This window comes from Rhinatrema bivittatum, chromosome 16 (genome assembly GCF_901001135.1).
Source record: "Rhinatrema bivittatum chromosome 16, aRhiBiv1.1, whole genome shotgun sequence".
In the NCBI taxonomy this organism is placed as follows: domain Eukaryota; kingdom Metazoa; phylum Chordata; class Amphibia; order Gymnophiona; family Rhinatrematidae; genus Rhinatrema; species Rhinatrema bivittatum.
In genome coordinates this window covers 21,234,110-21,248,264 of record NC_042630.1, presented here as the reverse complement: position 1 = coordinate 21,248,264, position 14,155 = coordinate 21,234,110, and the positions used below count along the sequence as shown (strand labels likewise).

At 48.0% G+C, this 14,155-nt stretch overlaps 1 protein-coding gene across 6 annotated transcripts in view; it reads right to left on the bottom strand.

The window, feature by feature from the left end:
• Positions 1–14,155, bottom strand: part of GIGYF1 (GRB10 interacting GYF protein 1) — a 459,255-nt gene that overhangs the window by 171,042 nt on the left and 274,058 nt on the right. For all 6 annotated transcript variants that reach the window (XM_029581610.1, XM_029581609.1, XM_029581612.1 and 3 more), the window contains 3 exons: positions 11,957–12,105; positions 11,688–11,847; positions 8,918–9,084 (listed from right to left, as the gene is read on the bottom strand). In XM_029581610.1, coding sequence (XP_029437470.1) covers positions 8,918–9,084; positions 11,688–11,847; positions 11,957–12,105 — 476 coding nt within the window. The remainder of the gene's footprint in view (positions 1–8,917; positions 9,085–11,687; positions 11,848–11,956; positions 12,106–14,155) is intronic.

Genomic DNA, 14,155 nt, shown 5'->3' with positions numbered 1-14,155 from the left:
CTGCAAGTGGCTCTGTTCAAACAAATGGTAATGGAGCCTATGAGGGAGGGAGCTATACTCAATTTAGTGCTCACTAATGGAGATAATGTCTCTAATGTCTGGGTGGGTGCCCACCTCAGCACTAGTGATCAAACAGTATGGTGTTTCATATCACTAATACGATACGGAGAAGTCGCACGAAGACCAGGGTTTTGTGTTTCAAAAACACAGACTTTGATGAAACGGGGAAGTACCTGGAGAAAGTACTAGAAGGATGGGAGAAAATGAGAGATGTGGAACAACAGTGGGCCAAACTAAAAGGAGCAATTACTGAAGCGGTTAATATATATGTTAGAAAAGTAAAGAAAAGCAAGAAGAGAATGAAACCTATCTGGTTCACAAAGGAGGTAGCTGATAACATAAAAGTTAAAAGAACAGCGTTTAAGAAATATGAAAGATCCCAAAGGGAGGATCACAAGGAAGAATATCTGGTAAAACTGAGGGAGACGAAGAAATTAATCAAGAAAGTGAAAAGTCAAGTGGAAGAAAGGATTGCCAAAGAGGTAAAAGCGAGGTGACAAAACTCGAGGTGATTTGTAACTCTGTTACATGAATTTCGGTATATAAAAATGCTAAATAAATAAATAAAACATTTTTCAGATACATCAGTGAAAGGAGAAAAGTCCAAAGTGGTATAGTGAAATTGAAAGGTAAAAAGGATCAATGGGTGGAGACAGATGAAGAAATGACAGAAATATTAAACGAATACTTCAGTTCGGTGTTCACTAAAGAAGACCCTGGAGAAAGTCAGACGCTAGTTAACAAGAAACTGGAGGGGAGTGGAATGGATGAAACTCAGTTTACAGAAGAGAATGTATGGGAAGAACTAGGAAAACTGAAAGTGGACAAAGCCATGGGGCCTGATGAGGTTCATCCCAGGATACTGAAAGAGCTCAGAGATGTGCTGGCGGCTCTGCTGAGTGACCTTTCAATAGATCCCTGGAAACAGGAGTGGTGCCGAATGATTGGAGAAGAGCGGCGGTGGTCCCTCTTCACAAGAGTGGGAGCAGAGAGGAGGCTGGAAACTATAGGCCGGTTACCCTCACCTCGGTGGTGGGAAAAGTATTGGAGTCGCAGCTGAAGGAAAGAATAGTGAACTATCTACAAGCAGCAGAATTGCTGGACCAGCGGCAGCATGATTTCACCAAGGGAAGATTCTGTCAGACGAATCTGATAGACTTTTTTGATTGGGTGACTAAGGAATTGGATCGAGGAAGAGCGTTCGATGTCATCTACTTGGATTTAGCAAAGCTTTTGATACGGTCCCGCACAGGAGGCTAGTGAATAAAACGAGAAGCTTGGGAGTGAGTGCCAAGGTGGTGGCCTGGAGAGCAAACTGGTTGAAGGACAGAAGACAATGTGTGATGGTAAATGGAACTTACTCGGAAGAGAGCGCAGTGATGAGCGGAGTGCTGCAAGGGTCGGTGTTGGGACCGGTCCTGTTCAATATCTTCGTGAGCGACTTTGCGGACGGGATAGAAGGTAAGGTTTGTCTATTTGCGGATGATACTTAAGATCTGCAACAGAGTGGATACGCCGGAAGGAGCAGAGAGAATGAGACGGGATTTAAGGAAGCTGGAAGACTGGTCGAAAATATGGCAGCTGATATTCAATTACAAGAAGTGCAGAGTCATGCATATGGGGAGTGGAAATCCGAAAGAAATGTATTCAATGGGGGGTGAAGGGCTGATGTGCACGGAGCAGGAGAGAGACCTTGGGGTGATAGTGTCTAACAATCTGAAGTCGGTGAAACAATGTGACAAGGAGATAGCTAAAGCCAGAAGAATGCTGGGCTGCATAGAGAGAGGAATATCGAGTAAAAAAAGGGAAGTGATTATCCTCTTGTACAGGTCCTTGGTGAGGCCTCACCTGGAGTACTGTGCTCAGTTCTGGAGACCATATCTCCGAAGGGACAGAGACAGGATGGAGGCGGTCCAGAGAAGGGCGACCAAAGAGGTGGATGGTCTTCATCGAATGCCTTATAAGGAGAGATTGAAGAATCTAAATATGTATACCCTGAAGGAAAGGAGGAGCAGGGGTGATATGATACAGACCTTCAGATACTTGAAAGGTTTTAATGATCCAAAGTCAACGACAAACCTTTTCCATTACAAAAAAAAAACAGAGGTGTTCATAGTCCCTACCAGAGCAACAACCTCCTCGAAAGGACTGCCGGCGTCCTGAATTTTGCTTAAGACCAGAAGGCGTGGAATATCTGCCGGATCGAAAACGGCGAGATTCCTGAAAGCAAGACCAAGGGGGGAAAACCTTCTTAGAAGATCTCGTATCTTCTGGTAACTTATTGCCCTTGGATTCCCTGAGTAGCTTAACCAGCTGATCAAGATCTTCCCCGAACAGCAGCTTGCCCTTAAAGGGTAGATTACAAAGTTGGGACTGAGGACACATCTGCCGCCCAATTCCTCAACCACAGGAGTCACCATGCCACTACCACAGATACCATACTCCGAGCAGAGGTCCGCACCAGATCGTAAAGCGCATCAGCAACATATGCGACGCCCGCTTCCAACTGGCGGACTGCAATGCACCAGCCCCACCGGACCCGGAGCTGGAAGCAGTCTCCTGAACCCAGCAGAGGCACGCCCTCTGCATAAGGCTAGCTCAAAGGCCCAAAGCAGCCACTTCGAAAACACGCTTTAACTGGATCTCCAGTTTGCAGTCCTGCATATCCTTTAAAGCGGAAGCTCCAGCTACCAGGATAGTGGTTTCCTTAGTGACCGCCGAAACAGCCGCGTCCACTTCAGAAGATCTAAAACATCAGACAGGGGATTAAAAGCTTTGCCATAGCCCTGCCCACCTTCAGCCCAGAATCTGGAGCGCCCCACTCAGGGGTTACCAGTTTGTGGACCTTCTTAGGCAACGGGAAGGAAGGTGTGGGACCTCGAATTCCATCGAGGACTGAATTAACACCTTCATTATCGGATTCTTCCCGAGAAACCTTCAGGCCCAAAACATCCAAAACCTGAGGAATAAAGGGCCGCAGTTCTTCCAGTTTAAAAAGGCGAACCACGCTGGGATCATCTCCCTCAGCGGGCGGGATATCATCACCATCCAGGTCGTCCGTATCAGGAATTGGGTCTGAGATCTGCACCCATGTCAGCATCCGGGGCTAAAGGTGATCCTGACCCCAGAACTGGATCCTGAGACCCTTGGAAGATGTCATTCCTCGGACGAAGCTGCTCCACAGGCCACTGCAGAGGTTCTGCGACCAGACACTTCTTTGCCGGAGGTTCCGTCCGGTCAAAGAGGCTGTCCGGGTCTAAGCACCAAATGCTTCCTGGCCAGGAAGGCTTGGTGCATCAGAAGAATGAATTCTGGGGAAAAGCTCTCCGGGACCCCAACCCCCTGCATGGAATCGACTGGAGGCGAATCGCCAGCCCCCAAATCAAGCTCCTATCCCACAGGGGCTAAAACAGGAGGAGAATCCTCCTCATGCGATTCTCGGCGCGATGAACCCCTTCCGCCCCCCACCCCGGAGGGGGTGGACAGTCCCGACGAGCCCTCCATCCCGGAGGAGCAGGCGAAACAATGATTAGCAGAATCGAGCACCTGACCGCGTAGCAGGCCGCCGATTTAGTGCGGGGGCCCACGGTGGAAGTTTGAGGAGAAATGGCCGTTGCAGTGAAAAAAGCGCGCGCCGCCGGAGATGCAAGAAAATCAAGCCAGCAGGCCTAATTAAAAACAGCTGAGGCTGCAAACACGACAAAACGCGCCGGCAAACAGGCCTTGTAGTACAGCTTACCCACTTCCCTCAGAGGCAACCCAGAGCCCCGGGAGCTGAGGGGAAACACAAACCAACTCCCTTAACGGCCGCTGAGGCCCTCCCTGCCCCGACTCCTTACCTTTAGAAAAAGAAATACAGCTGCTAGACACTTCTTTTTTTAAACTTTATGGAGCCTCATGCAGGGAAAGTCGAGGGAGCAGATGAAGTGGCTTCGGTGGGGAAAAGACTAGAAGCCCCCAGCCTTCACCCACCGAGACGCAGCGGGCGAAACCTAGGCAGGGGTGTCCAACCCCCCGGATGCCTGGCTTCCACTGAGGAATGGTGCACAAAGGTGCCTAACACCTCAGGAAGTGCTGTCAGAAAAAGAAAAAAATCACTATCTAACAAAAAACAAAACACATTGACTAAAAACTAAGACTGCAGGAGTGCATCTCTACCACCTGCTGGAGTCAAAAGAAATACTGAGGGACAGCAGTTGGCACTCTTCTGTATATGGCAATGCCCAAAGTTCTTTGCTCTCTGACTCCACCTGCTGGTAGGGATACACAACCCACTTCTCTGACTGATCTGGGTATGTTCAGGAATCAGCTTTTTTGGTGTGGACATTTCTCAGCTCTGACTTGCCGATGCAGACGGTTCAGCACGGTCTCTCAGATACAGGCTTGTCTTGACTTTGATGCCATTTCTTGTACTTCAGTTGATTCCGGACTCTTTTGAACCAGAGTTGTGTTTAAATTGGCTTCCGATCTTCCTTACTTCGCTTAGGTGGTCATATTTTAGCCAAAGTTTGTGGTAAATCAGTGCCCTGAATAACATGCACTTGCAGGAGCCACAGTTAGTGGAGTCATGATCAGGTTCCGAGGCATTTTAGGCAAAGAGAATGCAAATCCAGAATGGACATTTTATAGTCACACTGTATACATTTTTTTAATGAACTTTTCCCTTTTTTATCTGAAGACATTATGAACATTCACGGTGACACTGCCGACTAAGCAGTGATCATTAGAGCTGTGGCCCAACGCAAACGGGGAAAAGTTGACCGTCACACAAGCAGGAGAAAAAATAAAAACAAACTAAACCTACTTCAGCCACCTTAAACCCCGAGTAGGAAACCACCTGCAGCCGAGCAACTGCCTTCAGTTCTTTTCCTTTTCTTTTTTTTTCAAATTTACTTAAACTCTCTGAGGCACAAAAACAATAGACTGCCTCAGACAAAAAGGATATCTGGAGCCTGCAGCCGCCTGAGCGGCCTCGTGAAGGAGAGGGATCTGGACCACCAGATTTACACCCCACAGGCGCACGGTGCGAGCAGACACAAGGGTCACCAACCCCTGGCTCACCTGCCTCAACCAGACAGGGAAGAACCCACCAAGATTCTAAAACCCCTGGGACGAAGGCTCAAAAAGAAAAAAAATTGCCCATACTGCAGAACCGCAGGTTGTGCACCCATCTACCATCTGCTAGAGACAGAGAAATACTGAGGAACTGCAGGCAGCACATGTGGTTACGTAACAGTGTCAGTAAAATTTTCTCTGTCTCCATCTGCTGGAAGGGAGGCAAAAAAGAAAATTATTCCTTACCTGCTAATTTTCGTTCCTGTAGTACCAAGAATCAGTCCAGACAGTGGATTATCTCCCCCTTCCAGCAGATGGAGTCAAATAGAACTTTGAAGGATGCTTCCTTATAAGGTAGTGCACCCTCTACTAATCCTCAGTATGGAGTATATCAAAGCAAAGAGGAAAATCAGGATGGATCAAGAACATTAGAATTAAATAACCAATAACAGTGTGCAAAGGGCACAAAACAGTGTCAAACAACAAACTTGCAGAATGAACCATTAACCAGCCAAAAGAAAAAAGGCACTGAAGAACAATTTGAGCAGAGAGGCAATCCCAAACCAAAAAACAGTCAGGGAGGGCGTCTGGACTGATCCTTGGTACTACAGGAACGAAAATTAGCAGGTAAGGAATAATTTTCTTTTCCCTGTACGTACTAGGATCAGTCCAGACAGTGGGATGTAATAAAGCTTCCCTACATAGGGTGGGCCCCAGAAAGCCCTGCTCGAATGACCCTAGAGCTAAAGGAGTCAAAAGTAGTGACTATGTCTAGACAATGACGAGCAAAGGTATGTAACGATTTCCAAGTTGCCGCTCGACAAATCTCCTGGAACGAGACCGATTGCATCTCCGCCCAGGAAGCAGCCTGAGCTCGAAGAGAATGGGCCTTGACACCCGCCGGAGGTTGTCGACCCGCTCCAATGTCGGCCACCGAGATCGCCTCCTTCAGCCAGCAAAGCAATGGTAGTTTTCATCGCCTTGGCCCCCTTCTTCTGACCATGCCACAGAACAAAAAGATGGTCCGACAAGCGAAAAATCATTAGTGACTTCCAGAAAGCGAATGAGGATATGCTTGATATCTAGCTTGCGTAGATCCGCCGATGCGTCAGCTGAGAAGGACAGAAGCTCTACCGTCTGATTCAAGTGGAACTCGGAAACTACCTTGGGCAGAAAAGCAGGCACAGTGCACAAGGAAACTCCCGAATCCGTAAAACGAAGGTAGGGCTCTCTGCACGAGAGTGCTTGAAGCTCCGAGATTCTGTGGGCAGAACAGATAGCTACCAGGAAAACCGTCTTGAGAGTGATATCCTTGAGGGTCACGGAATGCATGGGTTCAAAGGGTGGTCCGACCAAGATTCGGAGAACGAGATTGAGACTCCATGAAAGATAAAGAGCGTGGACCGGGGGTTTGACGTGCTTCACCCCCCTGAGGAATCGGATGATATCCGGGTGAGAGGAAAGGGAAGTTCCCTCTCGTTGTTGAAGTAGAGAGCCTAGGGCAAAGACTTGCACTCTCAGTGAGTTGTAGGCCAGACCCTTGTCCAGTCCCTGTTGAAGAAAAGATAGTATCTGAGTCACCGAGGTGGTCTGTGGCGACACAGGTATGGAGGCACACCAGTTCTCAAAAACATTCCATATCCTGATATAGGAGATGGAGGTAGACGTTTTTCTAGCCTTGAGGAGGGTCAAGATAACGGCCTCTGGGTATCCACGCCGTCTCAGCCGGCACCTCTCAAAAGCCAGGCCGCAAGACAGAAGCGATCGGCCTGGGCGAAAGATACCGGACCCTAATGCAGCAAGCGTGGAAAGTGACCCAGACGAAGAGGTCCGTCCACTGTGAGGTTGATCAAGTCTGCAAACCACAGACGACGGGGCCATTCCGGCGCCACCAGCATTACCGGACCCTGGTGGGACTCTATTCTCCGGAGCACCTTGCCCATCAGTGGCCAAGGGGAAAACACGTAGAGGAGAACGTGACGGGGCCAGGGGAGGACTAAGGCAACCACTCCCTCTGCGCCATATTCTCTTCTGCGACTGAAGAACCGAGCTACCTTGGCATTCCGGGAGATTGCCATTAGGTCCAGATAGGGGGTCCCCCATCTGGGGAACAGGAGATTCACCGCCTCCTCTGAGTTTTCCCACTCTCCGGGATCTAGATGTTGACTGAGAAAGTCGGCTTGAACGTTGTCTACGCCTGCAATGTGGGAAGCCGCTAGGCGGGAGAGATGAGTCTCCACCAGCTCCATCAACCTGTCTGTCTCCCAAGAGACATGCTGGCTCCTCGTGCCCCCTTGGCGATTGATGTAGGCCACAGTGGTCGCATTGTCTGAGAGTATTCGGACTGCGCGATGATGGACGAGAGGTAGGAAGCATTTCAATGCTAGACGCACTGCTCTGGTCTCCAAGCGATTGATCAGACCAAGTTGCTTGGGACGGCATCCACTTCCCTTGCGCAGAACTCATCTGACACACCGCTCCCCAGCCAGAGAGACTGGCGTCCGTCGTGATGATTACCCATTTCGGGATGTCCAAAGGAACACCCTGGAGAAGATGAGACAGGTTGAACCACCACGAGACACTGTCCTTGGCTCCCTGTGGGAGAGGAAGGATAGCTTGGAAGTCCCGAGACACCGGCTTCCAGCGGGAGAGCAAGGCGCGCTGTAAGGGACGCATATGTGCAAATGCCCAGGGGACCAGATCGATGGTGGAAGCCATGGATCCCAGGACCTGGAGGTAATCCACGCAGTTGGAAGCGAGAGACCGATGAATCGCTGTATCTGAGCTATGAGTGTATGAGCCCTGTCCGGGGGCAGAATCACCTTGCCCAGCGCTGTGTCGAAATGCACCCCCAGGAAGTCCAGAGACTGAGATGGAGAAAGGCTGCTCTTGGCGAAGTTAACCACCCAACTGAGGGAGTGAAGAAGCATCAACACCTTGTTGACCACCCAGTGGCACTGGGCTGAGGACTTTGCCCGAATGAGCCAGTCATCCAGATATGGGTGCACCAAGACTCCATCCCTCCGGAGAGCGGCAGCTACTACTATCATCACCTTCATGAAGGTTCGAGGAGCGGTCGCAAGACCAAAGGGTAGAGCCTGGAACTGGAAATGCTGTCCCAGAATCTTGAAACGCAGAAAACACTGATGTGCTTGGAGGATGGGAATGTGTAGATAAGCTTCCATCAGATCCAGGGAGGACAAAAATTCTCCAGAGTGTACCACCGCTATTCACAGAGCGCAAGGTTTCCATCCGAAAGTGGCTAATCTTGAGGGCCCTGTTGACCATCTTGAGATCCAAGATCAGGCGGAAGGAACCTTCCTTCTTGGGGACTATGAAGTATACCGAATAATGTCCCCGGCCTACTTCCAGGGGGGTGGGGGGGGGGGACCGGACGAGTCGCTCTGAGAGCCAGAAGCCTGTCGAGTGTCTGCCGGACTATGAGTTGTTTCTGGACTGGGCCACATGGAGAGAAGAGGAACCTGTCTCACACTGAATTTGAAGGGGAAAAATTTCTAAAAAAAAAAAAAAAAAAGCTGAAATAGCTTTGAAAAGCTGTGAACCATGATTAGGAATAAAACCCCCCAAACTTCCATTTGCCCTGGCAAAAAAAAAAAAAAAAAGACACGACATGCTGCAGGTACATGATTCCACCCAATATAACCGATAAGTCATCCTGTCATCAGAGAACAAAACAACCATCAGATCTAGTCAATAGAACTCTGAGCATTGTTAATTTTGTACAGATGAATGAAAAATCTCACACAAAAAATTTAAAGAACAGTAGCAGTAAAGTACTTACCAACAGTGGTGGTGGTGATGGCCCAGGAGCAAAAGGCACTCTTCCCCACATCTTAATAACTTCCCCCAGGGGCTGGAAGCCCTCATCACAGCCACGTTTGACTAGGAGGGACATGGTGAAGTAGCCAGCATGGAACCACTCCGCCATCTCCTGGGTGGTGAAGGGGCCTGGAGCAGCAATACGAGGAAGTAGGGAAAAAAGAAAGTCACATAAGTTAGAAGAGGTTGCTCCATGCAGCACAAACAAAAGGTGACACAGTGTTATAAGATCTACAGAGACCTAGGTGTTTCGTCAGCCTACATAACCAATGGTTCTTTATCAATTACCGTATTTTTCGCTCCATAAGATGCACTTTTCCCCCCCCAAAAGTGGGGGGAAAATGTCTGTGGGTCTTATGGAGCGAATATAAAAAAAAACAACAAAAAACTAACTACAACCCTCACCCTCCTGACCCTCCCCCCCCCCCCAGACTTGCCAAAAGTCCCTGGTGGTCTAGCGGGGATCCAGGAGCAAGCTGCTGCACTTGGGCTGTCAGCTGCAAGTAATCAAAATGGCGCCGATGGCCCTTTGCCCTTACTATGTCACAGGGGCTACCGGTGCCATTGGTCGGCCCCTGTCACATGGTAGGATCAATGGACAGCCCATGCCAAGCTGGCACCCGTCTTCCTTTGCTCCTACCATGTGACAGGGGCCGAGTAAAGGCAAAGGGCCATCAGCGCCATTTTGATTACTAGCAGCCGACGGCCCAAGTGCAGTAGACCGCTCCCGGACCCCCACTGGACCACCAGGGACTTTTGGCAAGTCCTGGGGGGGGAGGGTGGGGGTTGTAGTTAATTAAATTTAAAGGGTTGGGATGGGGGATTTTTTGTTTTTCCCACAGAAAGAGAATAATAAAAGTTTTCTGATCAGGGAAGTAGACCGAAATGGTCCTCCCCAGACCCGAAAACGAAACAGGGACAAAAAAAAAATTTTATGCGCTCCCCTAATTTGCTCCATAAGACGCACAGACGCCCGGGAACAGAGCCGGTTTAGCACACCATTTTTTTTTTTTTAAATTTTAAAATCCCCCCCCCCCCCCCCCACCCCGTCTTATGGTCAGGTGCGTCTTATGGAGCGAAAAATACGGTAATCAGTGTGGCATTCCTGGCTCAGGAAGCTCCCACAGATATACAAAACGGTCACTGCATGCAGTAGAAACTAGGTATAATGTCTAGCAGTACAATTTCATTTATTTCCAGATTAAGCTGTACAAGGTTGAAATGATTTGCTGTGAGCATTCTAAGGACATAAATTAAGAGGCAAAGGCTTGGTAGAGAAGGAAGCCAAACAGTAAGGACCAAAAGGAAGCAGCTTCCATACCTGCAGTGGAGACAAACACTAGCATACAGTCAGCCAATCACCTTAAGTTAGAAGTAAAAATTAGGGATGGGCATTCCGGAGAATGAAATATGAATTGGCAATGAAATTTACTCTCATTTTGGTTAAGTTTCAAAATGAACGATTTAAATTCAACAAAATTGTCAGAATTTTGTTTCATTTTGAAAAAGAAAAAAAAAAAGTCACCCATCATGCCTAAGCCTCACTCAGAGAATAGGCTGAGTCCCAAAGCAGGGGATATGTCTACGCCCAAGCGCAACTCCAAGGTCTAGGCCTAGGTTCAGGCCTGACACTGGGAACTTGGCAGAGACCCAAGCAAAGGCCCAGGCCCATAAAAGTTTGCCAAGGTCAGGAAATTTCCTGACCTTCATTTACCTTATCCATTGGGGTTCCAACGCCGCAGCCAGGCCCAGGCCAGATGCTATGGCCCGACACTTGGGCCTCAGCCTAGATCAAGGCCTGAGTCCAGGCCCAATGCCAGGGCCCAATCCAGAGGGTCCCAACACCTCAATCCTGGCTTGAAGCTGGGACCAGGCCTGGAGGCCGGGTGCAGACACCTGGACCTCGGCCTAAACCAAGGCCTTGACTTAGGCCAGACACCAGTGCCTGGTCCAGAGAACAGGTCCCAACGCCTGGGCCTTGGCTCAGGTTCAGGCCCAGGCATGTAGGCCATATATGTCCTCTTCTAACTTCAAATGATGGCATCTGCTGGGGACACGCCAACATCAGTACATCTTCTCAGTGGAGGGCACCATTTTGGTGTATGGCCTTGGCATCAGAACCCCGTCTTCCAGGATATGCTCAGACATCAGGCCTAGACCAAAGCGTAGGGCCTAAGCAGGGTTTGCGGCGACTGACCACAACCTAGGCATTGGTACCAGGCCTTCAAGCCTGAGACTTGCATAAGGCCTAGGAAAAGTTGCGGCTTAGGCCTACACAAGGCCAAGGCTTTGGCCTGGGCAGATACACCCTCCCTCCTGCCCCCAGGCAAGTGGGGGGGGCGGGGGGCAGGGAGGATTCTAGTCAGCATTTTTCCCAGATGGGAGAAATGGTTGGTGGGGACAAGGAGGCCTCGGAAGTACCTGCTTTTTCTTTTTCCTTGGGGGGGATATATATATATATATATATATATATATATATATATATATATTTTTTTTTTTTTTTTTTTTTTTTTTTTTTTAACTCCTTTACACCCTTAGTAAAAATGTTCCCTTGGTTATAGGCTATTTATAACCTGAAACGGCTGCACTGCCATCCACTCTCAATAGTTAACTCCACTAACCCCCAGAAATCTGTCCTAATGCTGAATTTTGTATGTTTTCATTCTTCTGTAATATCTCTCCCTTTAATACTTATCTGGCTCTCATCAGGGGTAAGAGCTTCGCCGGCATACCTTGGATCTCCCCCTGGGGGTCCTTATAGAACCATTTCATGGCAGCCTCATGAGAGAGGGGCAATGCCGCGGCTGTGTTGCGCTGCTCCTGCATGGTCTGGGTGAAATGTTCCTCCTCCAGTGAGCTGTCCTGCAATGAGGCCACCAACTTCTCTGCCTCCTGCAGCACCACAAAAAAAATAAAATGGCAAGGGGAACACTAATTCTACACAACTTTGCAGTTTCATAGAAAGACTTTTCACACAGTCCCTGCACTAAACTTGCTCTACCTGCTGAAGATGTTTCATGCCATCGTCATCCTCATTGTCCCCAACAGAAAATTCAGTAGCAGCAGCTGTTGTGGTGGACACAGGAGATGAGAATAGGTTGGAGAGGGTTCCTGGACTCAGTTGAGCTGGCTGACTAAAGGCTCCCAGGTCTACAAAGTGAAAGGCACACAGATACGGAAGGAGTGAGAGAAGCATGATGTTGGGTGGGAGCAGGAGAGGCACAGTTATGCTTACTATACTTTACATTAATACACATTCACAATACAGAGGACAATCAATGCTCAGTGTACTAAAACAGCATCTCGCACTTTGCTCTTACCCTCCAGCTGTGCCCTTATTTTCCCTTGTTTAAGATGTAGAATTTCAGTCTTAATTTCTACTGAAAATGCAGAAACATGATGGCACAAAAGACCACATGTCCCATCTAGATCACCCATCTGTCTAATTTATCTAGCCTTTACAATTCTCTTAAATCCTTCAAAGATCCCCTGTATTTATCCCATGCTTTCTTGAATTTCTATACTGTTTTTGCCTCCATGCATCCACTACCATCTCTGTAAAGAAATATTTCCTAAAATTACTCCCAAGTTTACCTGCTTTTCATCCTCTTCCCATGAGTCCTTGTTATAGATCCTCCTTTCTACTAAAGAGTCCTGCCTCCACTCCATAGAAACTTTTGAGATATTTAAACATTTCGATCCTATCTCCCTTATCTCATCTTTTCACTAAGGTGTACATGTTTAGATCTTTAAGACTATCTCCATATGCTTTAGAACAAAGACCACTGACCATTTTAGTAGCCACCCTCTGGACAGACTCCATCCAGTTTCCAGAATTGTACACAGTATTCAAAATGAGGTCTCATCAGAGATCTATTCAGGGGCAATATCACCTCCCTTTTTCTGCTGACTATTCCTCTCCCTATGCAGCCAAGCCTCTTTCTGGCTTTTGCTATCACTTTATCCACCTGTCTGGCCACCTTAAGATCATCAGATACAATCATCTTGAGATCCCGATCCTCTTTTCTGCTTAGAAGAATTTCATCTCCAATACTGTACACATTTCCTGTGGTTTTTGTAGCCTCAATGCATTACTCTGCATTTTTTTCTTTAACATTAAATCTTAACTGCCAGTCTCTAGATAAGAACAAGCAAAATTGCTTACCTTGTAATAGGTGTTATCCCAGGACAGCAGGATGTAGTCCTCACATATGGGTGACATCAGTAATGGAGCCCTATATACGGAAAACTTCTTTAAAAGTTTCTATGAAACTTTTGAATGGCACCGGAGTGCCTACTGAGCATGCCCAGCATGCTATGATATTCCCTGCCACAGGGGTCTCCCTTCAGTCTTGTTTTGTAGCAATAAGCGTTAGCCAAAAATAAAATAATAAACGTATCGGACCCAACTCCGCGGGGTGGCGGGTGGGTTTCGTGAGGACTACATCCTGCTGTCCTGGGATAACACCTATTACAAGGTAAGCAATTTTGCTTTATCCCAGGACAAGCAGGATGCTAGTCCTCACATATGGGTGATTAGCAAGCTAGAGGCTGAGTCATTTTGTGCTGAAGTAACCGTGAGGTATTGTTATTGAAATGAATCAGCCGAAATTACAGCAGGTCGGATGTAGAAGGAGATGGGGTTATACTGGAAACAAGTTCTTTAAGACGGATTGTCCATAGGCTGAATCTTGTCTTCCCTCTTTGTCTAAACAGTAGTGAGCTGTAAAGGTGTGAAGAGAACTCCACGTTGCTGCTTTGCAAATGTCCAGAATAGGTACAGAGCGAAGGTGTGCTACTGAAGTTGACATCGCTCTGACTGAGTGTGCTTTTACTCGCCCTTGAAGAGTAAGGCCTGCTTTGTCATAACAAAATTGTATGCAATCTGCTAGCCAGTTTGACAGAGTATGCTTACCCACTGCTTTACCCGGTTTGTTTGGATCATAGGATACAAACAGCTGATTGGATTTCCTCTGGGCTGTAGTGCGGTATAAATAGAAGGATAACGCACGCTTACAGTCCAAAGTGTGTAAGGCTCTTTCTCCCTGGTGAGAGTGAGGCCTCGGAAAGAATGTAGGTAAAACTATGGATTGGTTCAAGTGGAATTCCGTGACAACTTTTGGAAGGAATTTTGGGTGTGTCCGGAGGACTACTCTATCATGTAGGAACTTTGTAAAGGGTTCGTATGTGACTAGTGCTT